The sequence below is a fragment of the Chrysemys picta genome, chromosome 11 (genome assembly GCF_011386835.1).
Source record: "Chrysemys picta bellii isolate R12L10 chromosome 11, ASM1138683v2, whole genome shotgun sequence".
NCBI classification, from domain to species: Eukaryota; Metazoa; Chordata; order Testudines; family Emydidae; genus Chrysemys; species Chrysemys picta.
Window position 1 is genome coordinate 12900707 of NC_088801.1, and position 17861 is coordinate 12918567.

The 17861-nt window shown below is 43.4% G+C and overlaps 1 protein-coding gene across 7 annotated transcripts in view; it reads right to left on the reverse strand.

Annotated features, from left to right (window-relative positions):
* HEG1 (heart development protein with EGF like domains 1) overlaps positions 1–17861 on the reverse strand; it is a 95465-nt gene that overhangs the window by 13020 nt on the left and 64584 nt on the right. For all 7 annotated transcript variants that reach the window (XM_024104814.3, XM_024104816.3, XM_065561533.1 and 4 more), the window contains 4 exons: positions 16077–16211; positions 3186–3228; positions 3024–3061; positions 1696–1783 (listed from right to left, as the gene is read on the reverse strand). In XM_024104814.3, coding sequence (XP_023960582.2) covers positions 1696–1783; positions 3024–3061; positions 3186–3228; positions 16077–16211 — 304 coding nt within the window. The remainder of the gene's footprint in view (positions 1–1695; positions 1784–3023; positions 3062–3185; positions 3229–16076; positions 16212–17861) is intronic.

Sequence of the window (17861 nt, forward strand, 5' to 3'; positions counted from 1 at the left end):
TATGGGCAACAGGGAGGGTTGGGAGTGGGAGTCCTGGGGGGCCTGTCAGGGGGCCTGGATGTGGATAGGGGTTGGGAGGGCAGTCAGGGGACAGGGAGCAGGCGGGTTGGATGGGGGCGGGGGTCCTGGGAGGAGGTGGTCAGGGGACCAGGAGCAGGGGGGGTTGGATGGGTTGGGGATTCTGAGGGGAGCAGTCAGGGGATGGGAAGTGGGAGGGGGTGGATAGGGGGCAGGGGCCAGGCTGTTTGGGGAGGCACAGACTTCCCTACCTGGCCCTCCATACACTTGCACAACCCCAATGTGGCCCTCGGGCCAAAAAGTTTGCCCCCCCGGATTAGATGATCATAATAGTTCTGTTTGGCCTTAAAATCAGTGAATGTATCTATTTTAGTTCATAGAAGAGTCATGGAAGTGTCAAAAGTCAGGGAAAGGTCAAGCTTCTCAAGTTTCTGTACATTTGAATAGACATATTTTGCATGTATATTGAAACTGCTTGGATCAATGCTCTAGGCAACTGTCTGAACACCCAGAATCTCAAACCCACCCGCCCCCCAAACAACCCTCCTATCTACTGTATCTTATGAGAATCTCCTTTGGAGGAGATTTAGATCCAAAACTGTGTCCCCAAAGAGGGTGATATCCCAATGATGCGCATATATGCTATTGAGTGGATAGTCTACTTAAGGAAGGGAGGTGATCTTGTACCTAGATATGAAGACTAGGAGTCAGGACTCCTTGGTTCTGTTCTTTGCTATACCACTGACTTGCTAGGCAACCCTGACACAATCATGTTACCCATCTACAGAACTGGTATCATAATACTTGTCTACTTCACAAAAGTGTGGCACAGGTTAATTAATACTGTACTATATTAAATATACTGAGTACAATTCTGTTTAACTATGGGGAAATCCTGCCTCTCATTTGATGCTTAATTTGCAATGAAAGAGGTGCTGGGTGTCAAGCCTTTAGGTGCCAGGCTTCAAGCAATTTTTTTACTTTCATAACTGACACGGTAAGCCCAGAGATGCCAGGGCTATGAACTGCCAAGCCCAGAGGTGGGGGGTTATGGACTGCCAAGCCTAGAGATGGCGGGGCACAAATTAAGTGTTGCTCCCAGTCCATAGGTACAGAAGGCCTCCTGGCCAGAGTAATTTTGTGGTACCAAAGAGAGGCAGCACTTGTAAGAACGTGTAGAGGCCTGCACTTCATGGGTGATATGGAATCTAGCTCTGCAGAGCCTTCCTACATGGCCATGAACAGGGTGTCTGAGCAGTGGGGCTGGGCTGGGGCTTGCGGGGGGGAGGGGGACAAGAGCATTACCCACTACCCTATATCCTCTGGTCTTTCCTATTGCATAAATTGTTTCTTTCATCTCAGCTGGAGTTGCCTTTGCAAGGCAGCTCCTTTTCTGCTCCATGGCTCGGAGCAGGCAGGTTTCCTTTATCTCCCCATCCCAATGAACATGATTCCCAGCACTCAGTTAAGTTACTTGAGCTGGCTCCTGGGGAAAAAAAGATTTTCCCTGAAGTGTAAGTACAATATATCCCTTGGTATCTCCACTAACTCTATTGTTTACACTAGGTTTTGTTCTCTGCATGTTTGGTCTTTCAGGTCTAGATGTGAGGCACTAAGTCCTGTATAATCCATTAACATCACTAACACAGGATTTGGCATCTGGTTTATGATACCTACCGGCAGCAAGTGATGATCAGTGCTATCCCCAGGATAAGCAGAAGTCCCCCTCCTGCAGCTGCAATCACCACGGTGATTAGCTGATACGCTAAACACAAGAGACACAGGCGACCTCACTGACTTAGAAACGATAACAGGCTTATAAATATTTGAGTATACAGGTATATAGCTACATATCTATCCATCAGGCAAAAGGATTAGGAATTATCTCCTCTTGTTCAATAATTATTGAATAGGACATTAAATTATGTCAAGTAGATTTACCTGGAGTTGGGGAGTTTTGGAGGACCGGGTAGAAAAATGGGAACTGTGAGATATGCAAAAACAGGTCCCCTCTTTGGGACAGTTTGTACTTATGAACATACGAGAGGTGTGCAACGAAAAGTCTGCCAATTCACTTCAGATCATCTTTAAGCAGCAGTGATCAACTCATGACAGACTGTACTTTTTCACCTTCCTCTGCAGCATGGGGCACGGGTCCCCTGCAGGTTTAAACCAGTGTAAATGGTGAATTCTCTATAACTTGAAGTCTTTAAGCCATGATTTGATGACTTCAGTAACTTAGCCAGAGGTTATGGGTCTGTTACAGGAGTGGGTGGGTAAGGTTCTGTGGCCTGCAATGTGCAGAAGGTCAGACCAGATGATCACAATGGTCCCTTCTGACCTTAAAGTCTGTGAGTCTATATGTGTGCAGAGGAGGCCTCCAGGAAGTCATTTGTGTAATAATGTTGAGGAGAGCTGGTCGAAAAAATGGATGGAACACTCTTCCATCGGAAAATTCAGTTTGATCAAAATTGAAACCTTTTGCAGGAACAAGAAGACCTCAACAAAATGTCCTATGGTAAAATTTTGAAATGATTTGTTACGACTTTCTTGTTTGTTTCATTTTGTTTAGCCATTTAGATTAGATTAGATTATTACCGTTTTGATATTATTAAATGAAACTATATGATGAATTTCTGTTCTGAGAAAAAAATTTGAAATTTCAACTTTTTGGCCCAATTTGGGACTTTTTTCCACCCAAAATGTTGGAATTTTCTGACCAGCTTTAATGTTGAGCAAACGACCACAGCTGGTTCAGCAATAAAACTTACTACTCTAACTTTCTCGCATTGGGTAAGAGCTCCATTTTATAAAAAAAGGATAAGAATTTCTCATTAGTGCTGACTGGTAATGGTGATCCAAGGAAAATTCTGCCCCGCTAATTAGAAGAACAAAGCACTCTGATTGCAGTTCAGGCTGAAAATATATCAGAAATAGAAGAGCCATTTGTGTCCTCATGACCCTAACAAAGAATAATGTGAAAGGACAAGACGTTCCATACTTACGGTTTCTACAGTTCAATCCCCCCAAGCCGAATGGGCACCTGTAACAGGAAAGAACTATGAGTTTTAAACATCTGAGCCTTAGTTGTGACAACATGTTACCATAGCAATTTAGGGAGTGGGTGGGGAAAAGGGGGTTAGGTTAAGAAACAGAGATTACTATACCTCACACAGGTCTCATTTTCAAGCCTATATCCATCTTCGCAAGCTAGAAAATGAAAGAGAAAGGTGATGAGCATCCCTCAGTGATGAACATTAAGTAAGTGCGTATTTATTATTTGTATTGCTGTAGATAGACGCTCTAGGCATAATCATAGAAGTGTAGAACTGGAAGGAACCTCAATAGCTCATCCAAGCCAGCCCTTCTACTCAATGCAGGACCTGGGGCATGTCTACACTTAAAATACTTCATTGGCACAGCTGTACCGAAGCAGCTGTAGCGCTTTAAGGAAAATACACCTCTACCCCAATGTAACACTGTCCTTGGAAGCCAAAAAATCTTACCACGTTATAGGTGAAACCGCGTTATATCGAACTGGCTTTGATCTGTCGGAGCGCGTAGGCCCCGCCCCCCCGGAGCACTGCTTTACCGCATTATATCCGAATTCGGGTTATATCGGGTCACATTATATCGGGGGAGAGGTGTACTCTAAGTCTGTTGGCTTAGTCAATCACCTCCCTGAGAAGCGATAGCAATGTCGGTGGGAGAAAACTCTTCTGCCGACATGGCGCTGTCTACACGGGGGGCTAGGTTGGTATAACTATATCACTCAGGGCTGTGGATTTTTTCACACCCCCGAGCGACGTAGTTATACCAATATAGGTTTGTGGTGGAGACCAAACCCAAGTAATAACTAGACCATTCATGACCGGTGTTTGTCTAATCTGATCTTAAAATCCTCCAATAACAGACTCATAGACTCATAGACTTTAAGGTCAGAAGGGACCATTATGATCATCTGGTCTGACCCCCTGCATGCTGCAGGCCACAAAACCGTCCCTACCCCTTCCCTGGACTCTGCTGTTGAAGTCCCCAATCCTGTGTTTTAGTGACTTCAATTGGCAGAGACCCTCCTGCTAGCGATCCCTGCCCCATGCTGCGGAGGAAGGCGAAAAACCTCCAGAGGCTCAGCCAATCTACCCTGGAGGAAAATTCCTTCCCGACCCCAAATATGGCGATCAGTAAGACCCCGAGCATTTGGGCAAGAGTCTCTAGCCTGACCTCTGTTAGCCATTATATTATTTACCCACCATTGCTTGGTATTCCTTGGCTACTATGTTTTACCATTAAACCATTCCCTCCATAAACTTATCTAACTTAATCTTAAAACCAGACAGGTCCGTCGCCCCCACCGTTTCCCTCGGAAGGCCGTTCCAATATTTCACCCCTCTGACGGTCAGAAACCTTCGTCTAATTTCAAGCCTGAACTTCCCCACGGCCAGTTTATATCCATTCGTTCTCGTGTCCACATTAGTACTAAGCTGGAATAATTCCTCTCCCTCCCTTGTATTTACCCCTCTGATATATTTAAAGATAGCAATCATATCCCCCCTCAGCCTTCGTTTTGTCAGACTAAACAACCCAAGCTCCTCTAGTCTCCTTTCATACGACAGGAATCAGGGGGTAGCCGTGTTAGTCTGTATCTACGAAAACAACAAGGAGTCTGGCACCTTAAAGACTAACAGATTTATTTGGGCATAAGCTTTCGTGAGTAAAAACCTCACTTCTTCGGATGTTCCTCTAATCATCCTAGTCGCCCTTCTCTGCACCCGTTCCAGTTTGAGTTCATCTTTTTTAAACATGGGAGACCAGAACTGCACACAGTACTCCAAATGAGGTCTCACCAGCGCCTTATACAACGGAAGCAGCACCTCCTTATCCCTACTAGATATACCTCGCCTAATGCATCCCAAGACCGCATTGGCTTTTTTCACCGCCACGTCACATTGTCGACTCATAGTCATCCTGCGGTCTACAAGGACCCCTAGGTCCTTCTCCTCTTCCGTTACTTCTAACCAATGCGTCCCCAACTTGTAACTAAAATTGTTATTAGTCATCCCCAAGTGCATCACCTTACACTTTTCACTATTAAACTTCATCCTATTTCTGACACTCCAATTCACAAGCTCATTCAAGTCTCCCTGCAGAATATCCCTATCCTCCTTCGAATTTGCAACGCCTCCCACCTTCGTATCATCCGCAAACTTTATCAGCCCACTCCTGCAATCGGTTCCGAGGTCAGTTATAAATAGATTAAATAAAATGGGTCCCAAAACTGAACCTTGAGGCACTCCACTAGTAACCTCCCTCCAACCTGACAGTTCACCCTTTAATACGACTCGCTGCATTCTCCCCATTAACCAATTCCTTATCCACCTCTGGATTTTCATATCGATCCCCATGTTTTCCAGTTTAACCAATAATTCCTCATGGGGTACAGTATCAAACGCTTTACTGAAATCCAGGTATATTAGGTCCACCGCATTTCCCTTATCTAATAAGTCTGTTACTTTCTCAAAGAAGGAGATCAGATTCGTTTGGCATGATCTGCCCTTCGTAAAACCATGTTGCAATTTATCGCAATTGCCATTAACCTCAAGGTCCTCAACTAGTTTCCCTTTCAGAATTTTCTCCAGCACCTTGCACACTACAGATGTTAAACTAACAGGCCTGTAGTTACCCGGATCACTTTTTTTCCCTTTCTTGAAAATAGGAACCACATTAGCTATTCTCCAGTCTAACGGGACCACCCCCGAGTTTACAGATTCATTAAATATTATCGCTAATGGGCCTGCTATTTCCCGTGCCAATTCCTTCAATATCCTCGGATGAAGATCGTCCGGTCCTCCCGACTTAGCCCCATTAAGGTGTTCAAGGTTTGTTTCTACCTCGGATACGGTAATCCCCCATCCTGTAAGCCCCTCTGTCACGGTGCTAGTATCCCTAATACCTCCATTGGCCTCATTAAACACCGATGCAAAATATTCATTGAGATATTGCGCCACAACCTCTGTAGGCAATTTGTTCCAGTGCTTAACCACCCTGACGGGAAGTTTTTCCTAATGTCCAATCTAAACCTCGCTAGCTGCAATTTAAACCCATTGCTTCTTGTCCTATCCTCAGAGGTTAAGGAGAACCATTTTTCACCCTCCTCCTTGTAGCAACCTTTTATGTACTTGAAAACCATTATCATATCCCCTCTCGGTCTTCTCTTCCCCAGATTAAATAAACCCAATTTTTAAAATCTTTCCTCATAGGTCATGTTTTCTAGACCTCTAATCATTTTTGTTGCTCTTCTCTGGACTTTCTCCAATTTGTCCACATCTTTCCTGAAATGTGGTGTGCAGGACGAGGCAACAAAATCCCAGATGAAATTCAATACTGATAAATGCAAAGTAATGCACATTGGAAAACATAATCCCAACTATACATATAAAATTATCTAAATTAGTTGTTACCACTCAAGAAAGAGATCTTGGAATCATTGTGGCTAGTTCTCCAAAAACATCCACTACATGTGCAGCAGCAGTCAAAAGAATGTTGGGAATCATTAGGAAAGGGATAGATAAGAAGACAGAAAATGTCATATTGTCTCTATATAAATCCATGGCACACCCACAACTTGAATACTGTGTGCAGAGGTGGTCACCCCATCTCAAAAAAGATACATTGGAATTGGAAAGGGTACAGAAAAGGGCAACAAAAATTATTATGGGTATAGAATAGCTTCCATATGAGGATCGATTAATAAAACTGGGACTTTTCAGCTTGGAAAAGAGAGGACTAAAGGTGAATATGATAGAGGTCTATAAAATCATGACTGGTGTGGAGAAAGTAAATAAGGAAGTGTTGTTTACTCCTCTTAACACAAGAACTAGGGGTCACCTAATGAAATTAATAGGCAGCAGGTTTAAAACAAACAAAAGGAAGTATTTCTTCACACAACGCACAGACAACCTCTGGAACTCTTTGCCTAAGGATGCTGTGAAGGCCAAGACTTTAATAGGGTTCAAAAAAGAACCAGATAATTCCTGGAAGATAGGTCCATTGATGGTTATTAGCCAAGATGGACAGGGATGGTGTCCCTAGCCTCTGTTTGCCGGAAGCTGGGAATGGGCAACAGGGGCTGGATCACTTGATGATTACCTGTTCTGTTCATTTTCTCTGAAGCACCTGGCATTGGACACTATTGGAAGACAGGATACTCGGCTAGATGGACCTTTGGTCTGACCCAGTATGGCCATTCTTATGTTCTTATATTCGGTTGACTCCCTGGACCCTCTCTGGGGGGCTGAATCTACACTGCAAAGCAATAAGGCTCAGATCCTGGGTCCTGGCTTAACTTGAGCTTGGATCCTCCAGTCCTGCAAGGTCCTGGGACCCTGCTTCTGAGCCCTGCAATTGCAGTGTAGACGCAAGGGGGATTAGCTTGGAGCCCAGGATCAAGGATGGGCTTATGTTGCAGTGTAGATATACCCTTGAAATCTTCAGAGCTTGAAAAGAAAAGACAGGCTGCATCTCAGCTCTTATCCAAACACACGCACACGAGCTGCAACCACAACAAAGCCTTAATGTCAAGCATTTGGACCTGTTAATACATAATCTGAGACAGTGTTGGAGGTAAAGGAATGCAGGAACCACTGCTCTTAATGTGAGGTGGGGAATGCAACATACAACAAAGAAGAGGTCAATATTCACTGCCATGTAGAGCAGAATAGAAGCACAAACTCTTATTAACAAGAAGCTGGGCATTATTTCTGGCATTCCTGATCCTTTAAAGGCCTCCCATCAAGAGAGCCAAGTACAATGGGGTCCTGGTCCATGAATGAGGCTCATAGGTGCTACAAAAATAAATAATAATAGGACCTCATCTATCAGATCACACTGTGCAATTGCTATCAATTTTGGCCCATGCTTAACTTTATGCACAAGGGTAGCACCCCTGTCATAGGGTAGTGCCTGTCTGGAGCACCCTCTGATGGCAGGCGGAGGCATGACAAGCACACCTGCCTCCGTTTCCCTTCTTCAGACTCCCCAAGCAGTCTTTCTGAGTACGAATGGCCCTTGTGGGGTTCATTTATTAAAAAAGACCCATGCATCTAAACCATAACGAAACAAGTCCCAACCAAGTCCCACAACCTGAGTCCAGAGAGAACATCCAATAGAGCCCCAGTGTTATTTTGCCATGCCCCAGATCTCCAGTACAGCACCACCATTCCTCAACCTTCCTCAGCCCTCCTGTACTGCTCCAGCGTCCCTCATGACACCTCACTCCCAGCCTTCTGGCCCTCTGGCTTCAGCTCTCCAACACTGAGAGCCAGCAGACATCTCCCTCTGTTGCTCTGAGCCTTCAGCCCTCTCCAGCCATGACTTTCTGGCTCAGGAAGGATGGTTGGCTAGCCCCTCCATTGGCTTCCTAGACCTCAGCTCTTTTCAGCCTGCTGGCACTGGCCTTGGCTCTTCTGCCGGCTTCCTGATAATTCCTCCTCCTTTCCAAGGAAGGCCTGCAGACAGCTCTCTGTTGATTTCCCCAGAGACCTCCTCTTGTCTCTCCCTGATCCTTTAGCCCCCAGGTGCTGTCCTGCCCTCTTAACTGGCCAAAAGGGAGCATCTGTCCTGGTACAAGGTAGCTGAACTTAGTTCATTTATGGGGGAGAGCCACACTGTGAAACCCGCCAACTGCCTTCAATGGGACCACTCAAGTGCTTAAGTGCCTTGCTGGATTGGAGCCTCAGATAACAATTAGAGCTGGTTCCATTTTTTTATGGAACATGTTTCCATCGGAAAATGGAATTTCATCAGAATCAAAACTTTCTGTGGGAATATGTCCATTTCAATGACGTTTTGTTTTAAAAATATTGGAAACGAAGCATTCTGATTTTTCATTTTGAAATGACCGTTTTGAAATGTATAAACCTCTACCTCGATATAACGCAACCCGATATAACACGAATTTGGATATAACGCAGTAAAGCAGCGCTCCGGGGGGCGGGGCTGCGCACTCCGGTGGATCAAAGCAAGTTCAATATAACGCGGTTTCACCTATAACGTGGTAAGATTTTTTGGCTCTTGAAGACAGTGTTATATCGAGGTAGAAGTGTATATATTTTTAGATGTTGGAATCGGAACAACGTTTTGATTTAATCAAAACAGAGCATTTCAAGTCATCCAAAACAGATTGTTTTTGAAAAAAATTGTTTCTACATTTTTTTTTTCTGTTTTCATTCCAATTCAGTAGCATGGAATTCTTTCTTCAGTTAGGAGGTCAAACTGCATGTCTCTCTCTCAAGCCAAAACTAGTGACGATGATTTGACAAGATGTGCAGTTAGCCACCATCCTCTATCCCGATTACTTTCCAGAGTCCAAATGCATCATTTTCTTATGTTCTTAAACTGCACCAGCCCACTGTGATGTGATCGAACTAACCACACAACCTTGGCCTCTTGTGCAGATGTTAAGCCTCTGGGCCAACACTTTGTAATTCGTACTTCCACCTTAAAGCAGAATATAAAGCATACGGGATTGTAATAAGACCCCAAAGCTATACTTCAAGAAGAGCCTACGTGTGATAAACACAGCTGACCAGTGAAGGTGTTAACCCACAGCAATACAACTGACAAGATCTTTGTCTCCTAGCTCTATGACTGTAGTGTGCAGTTTGCAACACATGAAATGCCTTTAAAGTTCTTGTACAACTGGATGAATATATATCTAGCCATAAAACTGTATCTCTGTGTTCAGGTATTTGGCAAGGAAAAGAAAAGAAATTGTGTGACATTAATCTGTACCCAATTAAGAAGTGTTGGCAACATCATCACAGTAGACGAGGAGAATTCTGTAGCAGGGGGACCTCATAACGCCAATAGTAATTGATAGACTCGTCAATTTTAAGGCCAGAAGAGACCACTGTGATCATCTCCTGCATAGCATAGGCTATAGGATGTCCCTGAATTAATTTCTATTTCAAATCCAATAGCTGTGGTTTTACTAGAGCACATCTTTTCAGAAAAGCTCCAATCTTGATTTGAAAATTTCCAGTGATGGAAAATCCACTACCCCGACGGTTCAAAATTTTATTACTTATTAAAGGTAACTTTAGTCTAAATTTGTCTTGCTGCAACTTCCAGCCATTGGATCTTGTTATACTTTGTCCGGTAGAAGGAAGAACCCTCTATTGTAATATTTCTGTTCCCCATGTAGATACTTATGGACTATGTTCAAATAACCCCTTAACCTTCTCTTTGATAAGCTACATGGATTGAGCTCCTTGAGTCTACAACTGTAAGATAGGTTTTCCAATCCTTAATCATTCTCTTGGTTCTTCTCAGAACACTCTCCAATGTTTCAACATCCTTCTTGAACTGTGGACACCAGAAATGGACACAGCATTCCAGAAGAATTGTACAACTGCCAAATGCAGAGGCAATATAACCTCCCTACTCGACAGTCCCGTTTATACATCCAAAGATCTCGTTAGCTTTCTTAGCCAATGTTGCATCGCAAGTTTATATTCAGCTCGTTATCCATCAGAATCCCCAAGTCTTTTTCAGAAGCACTGCTTCCCGGTCCCCCATCCTGTAAGTACAGCCTACACTCTTTGTTCCTAGATGTATGGCATTACATTTGGCTGTATTGCTTGCTCCCAGATTACTATGTGGTCCAAATCACTCTGTATGAGTGACCTGTCCATCCCCAATGTTGGGTCAGCTGCAAACTTTATCAGTGATTATTTTAAATTTTATTTCAGGTCATTGATAAAAATGATAAATAGCGGAGGGCCAAGAATTGATCCCCGGGGGAACCCACTAGAAACCCCCCAGTTCATTCCCCATTTGCAACATGTTACCTATCAATTAGCCAGTTTTTAATACATTTAATATGTGCCACTGGCGATTTTGTTTTGTTCTCGTTTCTTAATCAAAATGCTGTGTGGTACCAAGTCAAATGCCTTACAGAAGTCTAAGCATATAATATCAACTTCGTTACCTATATCAACCAAACTTGTAATCTCATTAAAAAAAAACACACGTTACTTTGATAGGATCTTTCTTCCCTCAACCCATGTTGACTGGCATTAATTATATTACCCTCCTTCAAGTCTTTATTAATTGAGTCCCATATCAGCCATTCTATTGTTTTGCCCAGGAATTATGTCAGGCTGACTGGTCTATAATTGCCCAGATCATCCTATTTACCCTGTTAAAATATTGGCACAACATTAGCTCTTTTCCAGTCATTTAGAACTGTTCCAGTGTTCTAAGACTTATTAAAAATCAACATTAATGGTCTAGTAAGCTCCTCAGTCAACTCTTTTAAAACTCTTGAGTGCAAGTTTTCTGGGCATGCTGATTTTAAAAACTGTTTGATGTTAGTAGCTGCTATTTAACATCTTTCTTATTTATTGTTGGAATGAAAAGTATTTCATCATATGATATGAATACATTATCTGATTTTTCCAAGAATAGAAATATTTACTGAACACTTCTGCCTTTTCTGCTCAACAGTTCTACCTTTTTCATCTAATAATGGGCCAATACCATTATTAGGACTTCTTCAGTTCCTGAAATACTTAAAAAACTCCTTACTATTGTACTTAACTCTTCTGGTCATAGATTTCTCCTTGTATCCTTTTCCTTCCCTAACCAAATATTTTCACTGCTATCAACTTTTCCTTTTTTCCATTTGTTATTTATATTATTTTTTATTGCTGCTTTCATTTCCCTTTTAAACCTGTCTGGCTTTTTTTTTTAACCAATTTTTTCAATATCTCACGATTGTAGTTTTTTTTGGCTATTTAATTGCCAATCATCATTCATAATTAAGTCTGTCCATCATATTAATTGTATTAGATTTATTATGAACTTTCTCTTTTGATTTTTATAAAATTAAGGAAGTAGGGGTGACCAGACAGCAAGTGGAAAAAATCAGGATGGGTTTGGGGGGTAATAGGTGCCTATATAAGAAAAAGCCCCAAATATCAGGACTGTCCCTATAAAATCGGGACATCTGGTCACCCTACAAGGAAGAGTCCACAAGTAGAAAGACAAGTGATAAGTGTCTCAGTCAACCAGAAACCAGGACAACAAGCAAGTAAATACAAAATTGTATACACCTGACCTGTCAGCAAAAGAGCAGAGATTGAGTGGTTTGTTCATGTTACAAGATCCACGAGAGGGACTTGGGGAAATCTTCCCCCAGCCTGAGTAACTAGATTGGGCATTACAGAACCCTGCGTTGGTAGCAATCCTATCTTCCAGGCTGCGCTCCACAAAGGTGACTGCAGCCTAACAATTAGTGTCGTCTCCACAGCCCTAGCACTCTTCTGCTGCTTGGGGAGTGGGGAAGGACTGGCGGATTTTGTGGCCCAACCTGACCCCAATCCCTCACCCACAGGGATGCAGCTGCAGTCAATGCACCCACCACTTACTGCAAACAAAATTTTCCAGTCTCACAGACAGGAAAGCTATCGCATGGAGGGCAGGGGCAGGTCCTGGATGCGCCATTTCTGTGCATCTGAGGGTTCTTTAAATGTAATGCAGAGCTGCAGAACTCTTTGCTCCTATTTCCCTTTCACTACCCCACCCGCTCTCCCCCTCCTGTCATGCTGCTGGCTTCCCTCCCACACCTCTCTCCAGTTCCTTTGACTCTGCTTCGAAGAGAGCTCACTGTGCCACTCCCACTCTCCAAGCTTTTAACTATTACTGGCTAATCCGAAATCTAAACATAGGTGTAGTTTGGAGAAGGCAGGGGGTGCGTTGCCCCCGCAAGGCGCGGAATTGGACCCCAGGCACGTCCCCATTAGCCTGATTGGAGCTGCCTCCCAAATATAGAAGTCAAACTATGCCTATGACTCTAAACTGGGAGATGGAAGGGGGCGGGGTGAGGGATATTAAGGACTAGAGAGGCCTGCAGCCAGGCAGAACGTTCAACTCCAATCCTCTTTTGACTTTTCACTCAGGATTTCTTTTTGTCCAGCTTGACCTCCCTCACCCAGTGAATGCCTGAGGGGTCTCTTGGAACCTTTTGGATGGGAGGAAGTGATGAGAGCCTCTCTCTGCTCACACAAGGGCACTTGGTTTTATTGAGAAAAATGCACCCCGCAGAAGCCGACACGGCGAGCCTGTGGTGGCCTTTTCTTCATCAACCCTGCAGGCTTGGGGCCATGTCCTGGAAAGGATGGGAACGGCAGCTACCTGGAGATGAATGGAACGCATGATGAATGGTATTTAGGCTGAGATTTTCAAGCTCCTTCCGGCTCCTTTGAGAACTCCTCCCTTAAACCTCATTGATATTAGATATTTGTGGAGCCAGAATTACCAGTGTGTTCCAAGGAGCAGATTTCCCACAAGTGGGCTTTAGCTTTTAGTCAGGAAAGAGACACACCTGGAAGTTTGCTGCTGACCATTCACCATGCCTTTTGTCCTCTCCAAATCACACCCAACTTCCTGTAAAGGATTCCGGGTAGCCTAGTACAATAGGCATTTCCCACAGGAAGAAACACTATACTTAGAATTACCACTTGCGAACATTTAACATGCTATGGGCTACATTTTCCGCACTCACAATCAGGGCCAGTTTTTCCAGACACCTTAGTCCCTTTTTAGGCACCTGTATACAGGGCAGTTTTTCAAAAGAGCTCAGCACGTTGGGTCTGGCACACTTTTGAAAAAAAATCTCTATAAATGTCAAATTGGGAGCTGCTGGGTGCTGAGTCCTTTTGAAAATCTGGATCACACAACGAGGGCTATATGGGAGCACAGCTCTGTCAAATATCGGGCCCCAACTGCAAATGCTGAGCACTTGAAAAATCTAGCCATGAGCTCTTTTGAAGGTCTTGCCCCACTCCCACATACTGCGGGTCACTAAAGAAGACGGCTTCCCGCTCTGTCCCCAGCTCTTGACAATATGGAGGTAAAATTCCCCTCAGCACAAAGGTGTGTCAAAGACCATCTGCTGCAGAGTAATTTTCACCTATGCCATTTGCAAGCTCATGGAGGTGTCATCCTCTCTAAAATGTCCTGATTGTCCTGCTCGTTTTATCACAACAGAGGTGATGGGGTGTCTTTTATTGCTCTGCTGCAAGCCCCTTGACCAATAAAGTATCCCATTTATTTTATAGATGGAATGAGAACAGAATGATCCCATCCCATCTGAGATACTTACAAAGCCCCTATTATCATAGCATTTGAGCATCTCACAATCTTTATTCTCCTCACAGCATTTCCCCGGGGATGGATAAATACTATTACCCCCATTTTACAGGTGGGAAGCTGAGGCACAGAGAGACGAAGTGACTTGCCCAAGGCCATACAGGAAGTCTGTGCCAGAGCAAGAAACTAAAGCTGGATCTCCCAAGGCCCAGGCTAGCACCCTAACCACTGGACCATCCTTCTTCTCAGCCCCACCCGCTGCAAGTTACACTGCAGCAATCTCTTCATCATTTGACATAGAGACATAGACTCATAGACTTTAAGGTCAGAAGGGACCATTATGATCATCTGGTCTGACCCCCGCACCTTCCTCCATTCTTAGAGGGAAAAAAAGGAACGCTACTTTCTCTGACTGGAGCCTATTGAAATAAAAACTAGATGTTATTTTATGTGGGTTTCACACATCCTGTCTCCTCCTCTTTGTTGCTGTTAGATGCCAGTGCTGCTGGTGATCCCATTACACGTATGAGGGCAAAGCAGGGAAACATTATCACATATTTTTTAGCAAAGGCAGATTAGATGATTTTAAGCTAACTTCAAAGCTACTGCAAACCTGACTAGAATTGTTTAGTGCTATTTGACAAGGTTCTTTTATTATGCTGTCGACAAGAACCTAGCCAACTAAGGATGGCAAGGTTAAGGACTAATTGGGGATAGTCAACATACCTTAACAAAAATACCACCCTACACACATGCACTCCCCTCGTCCCCCCACATGTATACACTCACAAAGGATTCATTTGTTTTACAATAGCACGTACAGATCCCAACTGAGATTGGGGCCTCACTGTGCAAGGCGCTGTACATAAATATAGCAAGAGATACACCTTGTCCCAAAGAAAGATTGGGTGGGGAAACAGAGGCACAATCAGGTGAAGTGTCCTACCCAAGATCACATGGAATAGCTGAGCCAAGGTTAGAAGCCAGGACTCCTAGGTCCCAATCCAATGCCCGTGTGGTCTCTTACAAATTGTGATATTGTCAAAACATGACTAATCATCAACTGGCTGCTTCATAAGACAGAGAGGGGAAGAGGGTGTCATCTTTTGTAGATTGTGAGCTCTCTGGAGCAGGGACACTCTTCCCACACATTTATACAGTATCTAGCATGTTGCAATCACGGCCAAAAACAAAAATAACCATCAAAGTCATAAGTGTATTAATGATCAGGAAGCTGGACTTCTTACGACACACCACGGGAGTGACTAGTCTAAGCAGGTAATGGGCTCCATTGAACCTATATACATTTATTTTGATCACTACAGGAGCAAAAGTGACCTTAATTTATTTAAAATGTAGTGAAATAGCTCTGTGTCTGCTAAGGCAGTAGTTAAGAGATACTGGCTCTTGTATTTAAATGTCTATTATGATCCTTTTTAAGATCAAATAAATTCACACTCCTTCACAGCTACTTGGTCATTTCAAAATATTAAGGATACATAAATACAGCTTGTGAATTTAAAACAATTATCTTTACTTCCCCTGGAGTTCAGACAAAAGAGCAACACAAAAAAGTGTGCTTTGTCATCTGTGTACTATGCCACTGAACTGTTGCCTCTGGCATTCCAACTCCTTGTCTCTTTTCACTGGATCTTTCTGACTTGAACAGCAGGCTCCCGAAAGTGATAATATTATGATTACTGTAGTGAAAGAGAATATCTTCAATTTCTACTGTAAAGCACCAAATCCAAATGGAGGAAATCTAAACTGTTAATATTTATTCATAATACTGAGCTGCTTAGCATGCAAAGAAATACAAAGAACACATGTGTGAAAATCATTTCAACTGGAAACAAAATATTAAGCAAAAACCAAAGCAAACCTGGCTGTGAAAAGAACAATACCTCTGCAGGAATGATCTATCTTCTTGTATTTAAAGTATCCACTCTTGCACTGACAGACTGCAATGCCATCCTTGTCGGTGCATTCCGAAGTTTCTCTGTCGCATTCAGGGTCCTTCTGTTTACACAAACCGCCAACTACCATAAAGACATCACCAGTATCAGCACATGTCCTTGTAAATACACTGTTATGCACATTGATCATCAACAGATATTAGAGATGGAAAAGACCTACTGAGTCATCAGGTCTATCTCCTACCAACCAACACAGCATTGTTCCTTGCAATATATTCTTGAGTGCTTTGTCCAATCTAGTAATCCCTTGAAAGAATTCAGTAGTCTTACAGTTCTCTCCATTACAAAGTTGTACATGATATTCAGTCTAAATGTGTATGAAATCTTCAGTTAAAAAAAGAACTGTTTCCGGTCTAGATGATTTCTTTCAGAGTAAGGGACACAAATATTAAATCCCTGTTAGAGAGAAACAGAGTATCCTTCACTCTGTAAAGCTCTTCCAGTGTAAATGCCCTCACATCTTTGCCCTCTAGCAGACAGACAGACCTCTGACATGTAAAGATGTATTATATATTAAGGAGAACCACAGCAGCATACTCCACAAACACTGTTATAATTTGAGCCAAAATGGAGTTTCCCCACACTTCTGGTACAAACAAACCAAACTAGGAGAATAGAGAAAGAGAGGGGTATGGCCCACTGCTCTTAGCATAGAACCAGGAGCTAGAAACTCATGAATTCTAATCCTAGCTCTAATCTTGAGTCTATGGGTATGTCTACACTGCAATTAAAAACGCGTGGCTGTCCCGGGCCAGATGACTTGGGCTCCTCGGCTCAGGCTAAGGGGCTGGTTAGTTGCGGTGTAGACGTTGGGGCTCAGGCTGAAGCCTGGGCTCTAGGACCCTGCGAGATTGGAGGGTCCCAGAGCTTGGGCTGCAGAACCGAGCCCGAACAACTACACCACAGGTTTCAGAATTAAACAGCCCCTTAGCCCGAGCTTGGTGAGCCCGAGTCAGCTGGCACGGGTCAGCCATGGTTGTCTAACTGCAATGTAGACATACTCTATGTGGCCTTGGGCAAATTACTTAACCTTGCCTCATTTCCATTCTCTTTAATACAGCAACACAGGAAAATGAGCAATTAATGTTTGTGAAGTACTTTGAAGACGAGAAGGGCTATATAAGTACAAGGTATTAGTGAGTGAATTCTGCAGTACAGGAATGCGCTTCCCAAGACCAGTTCTCTGCGCCTTTATGGATTCTGAACCAGGCTGTGCAACATATTTGATTGCAGAACAAGGAAACCCCAATAACCATCTGATCACTGTAATAGACCCAAATCCTCTCCACAGGCTTAAGCAGCATGAAAATGGATCCCGTCATCTTAATGCTGAGTCACAGAAATGTAGTTGGCCAGAATAAAAGAATTAAAAGAAATGGAGTTACTTACTGCCTGTAAAGATTCATAACTGAACTACAGGCCTGATCCAGCGCCCCCTGCAGTCCGCAGAAAGGCTTCCATTAGCTTTGCTGGGCTTTGATTCAGGCCTGACTGAGGAGAGCTGGGTCAAGTTGGGTGAACTTGGATAACAATAAATCATTGCTACAACTTCTATGACATTATGTCTCCCAACTGGAGCTCACAATTCTTTACTGTCCCAGCTCATCTCGATTCCCTTCGCTTCTGAATTTGTCAGCTTGATTTTTAATACTTCTGTAACAGAAGAATTTGTGCTGTCGACAATTCTGTTTATCTTTAATGGGAAGTTAGACA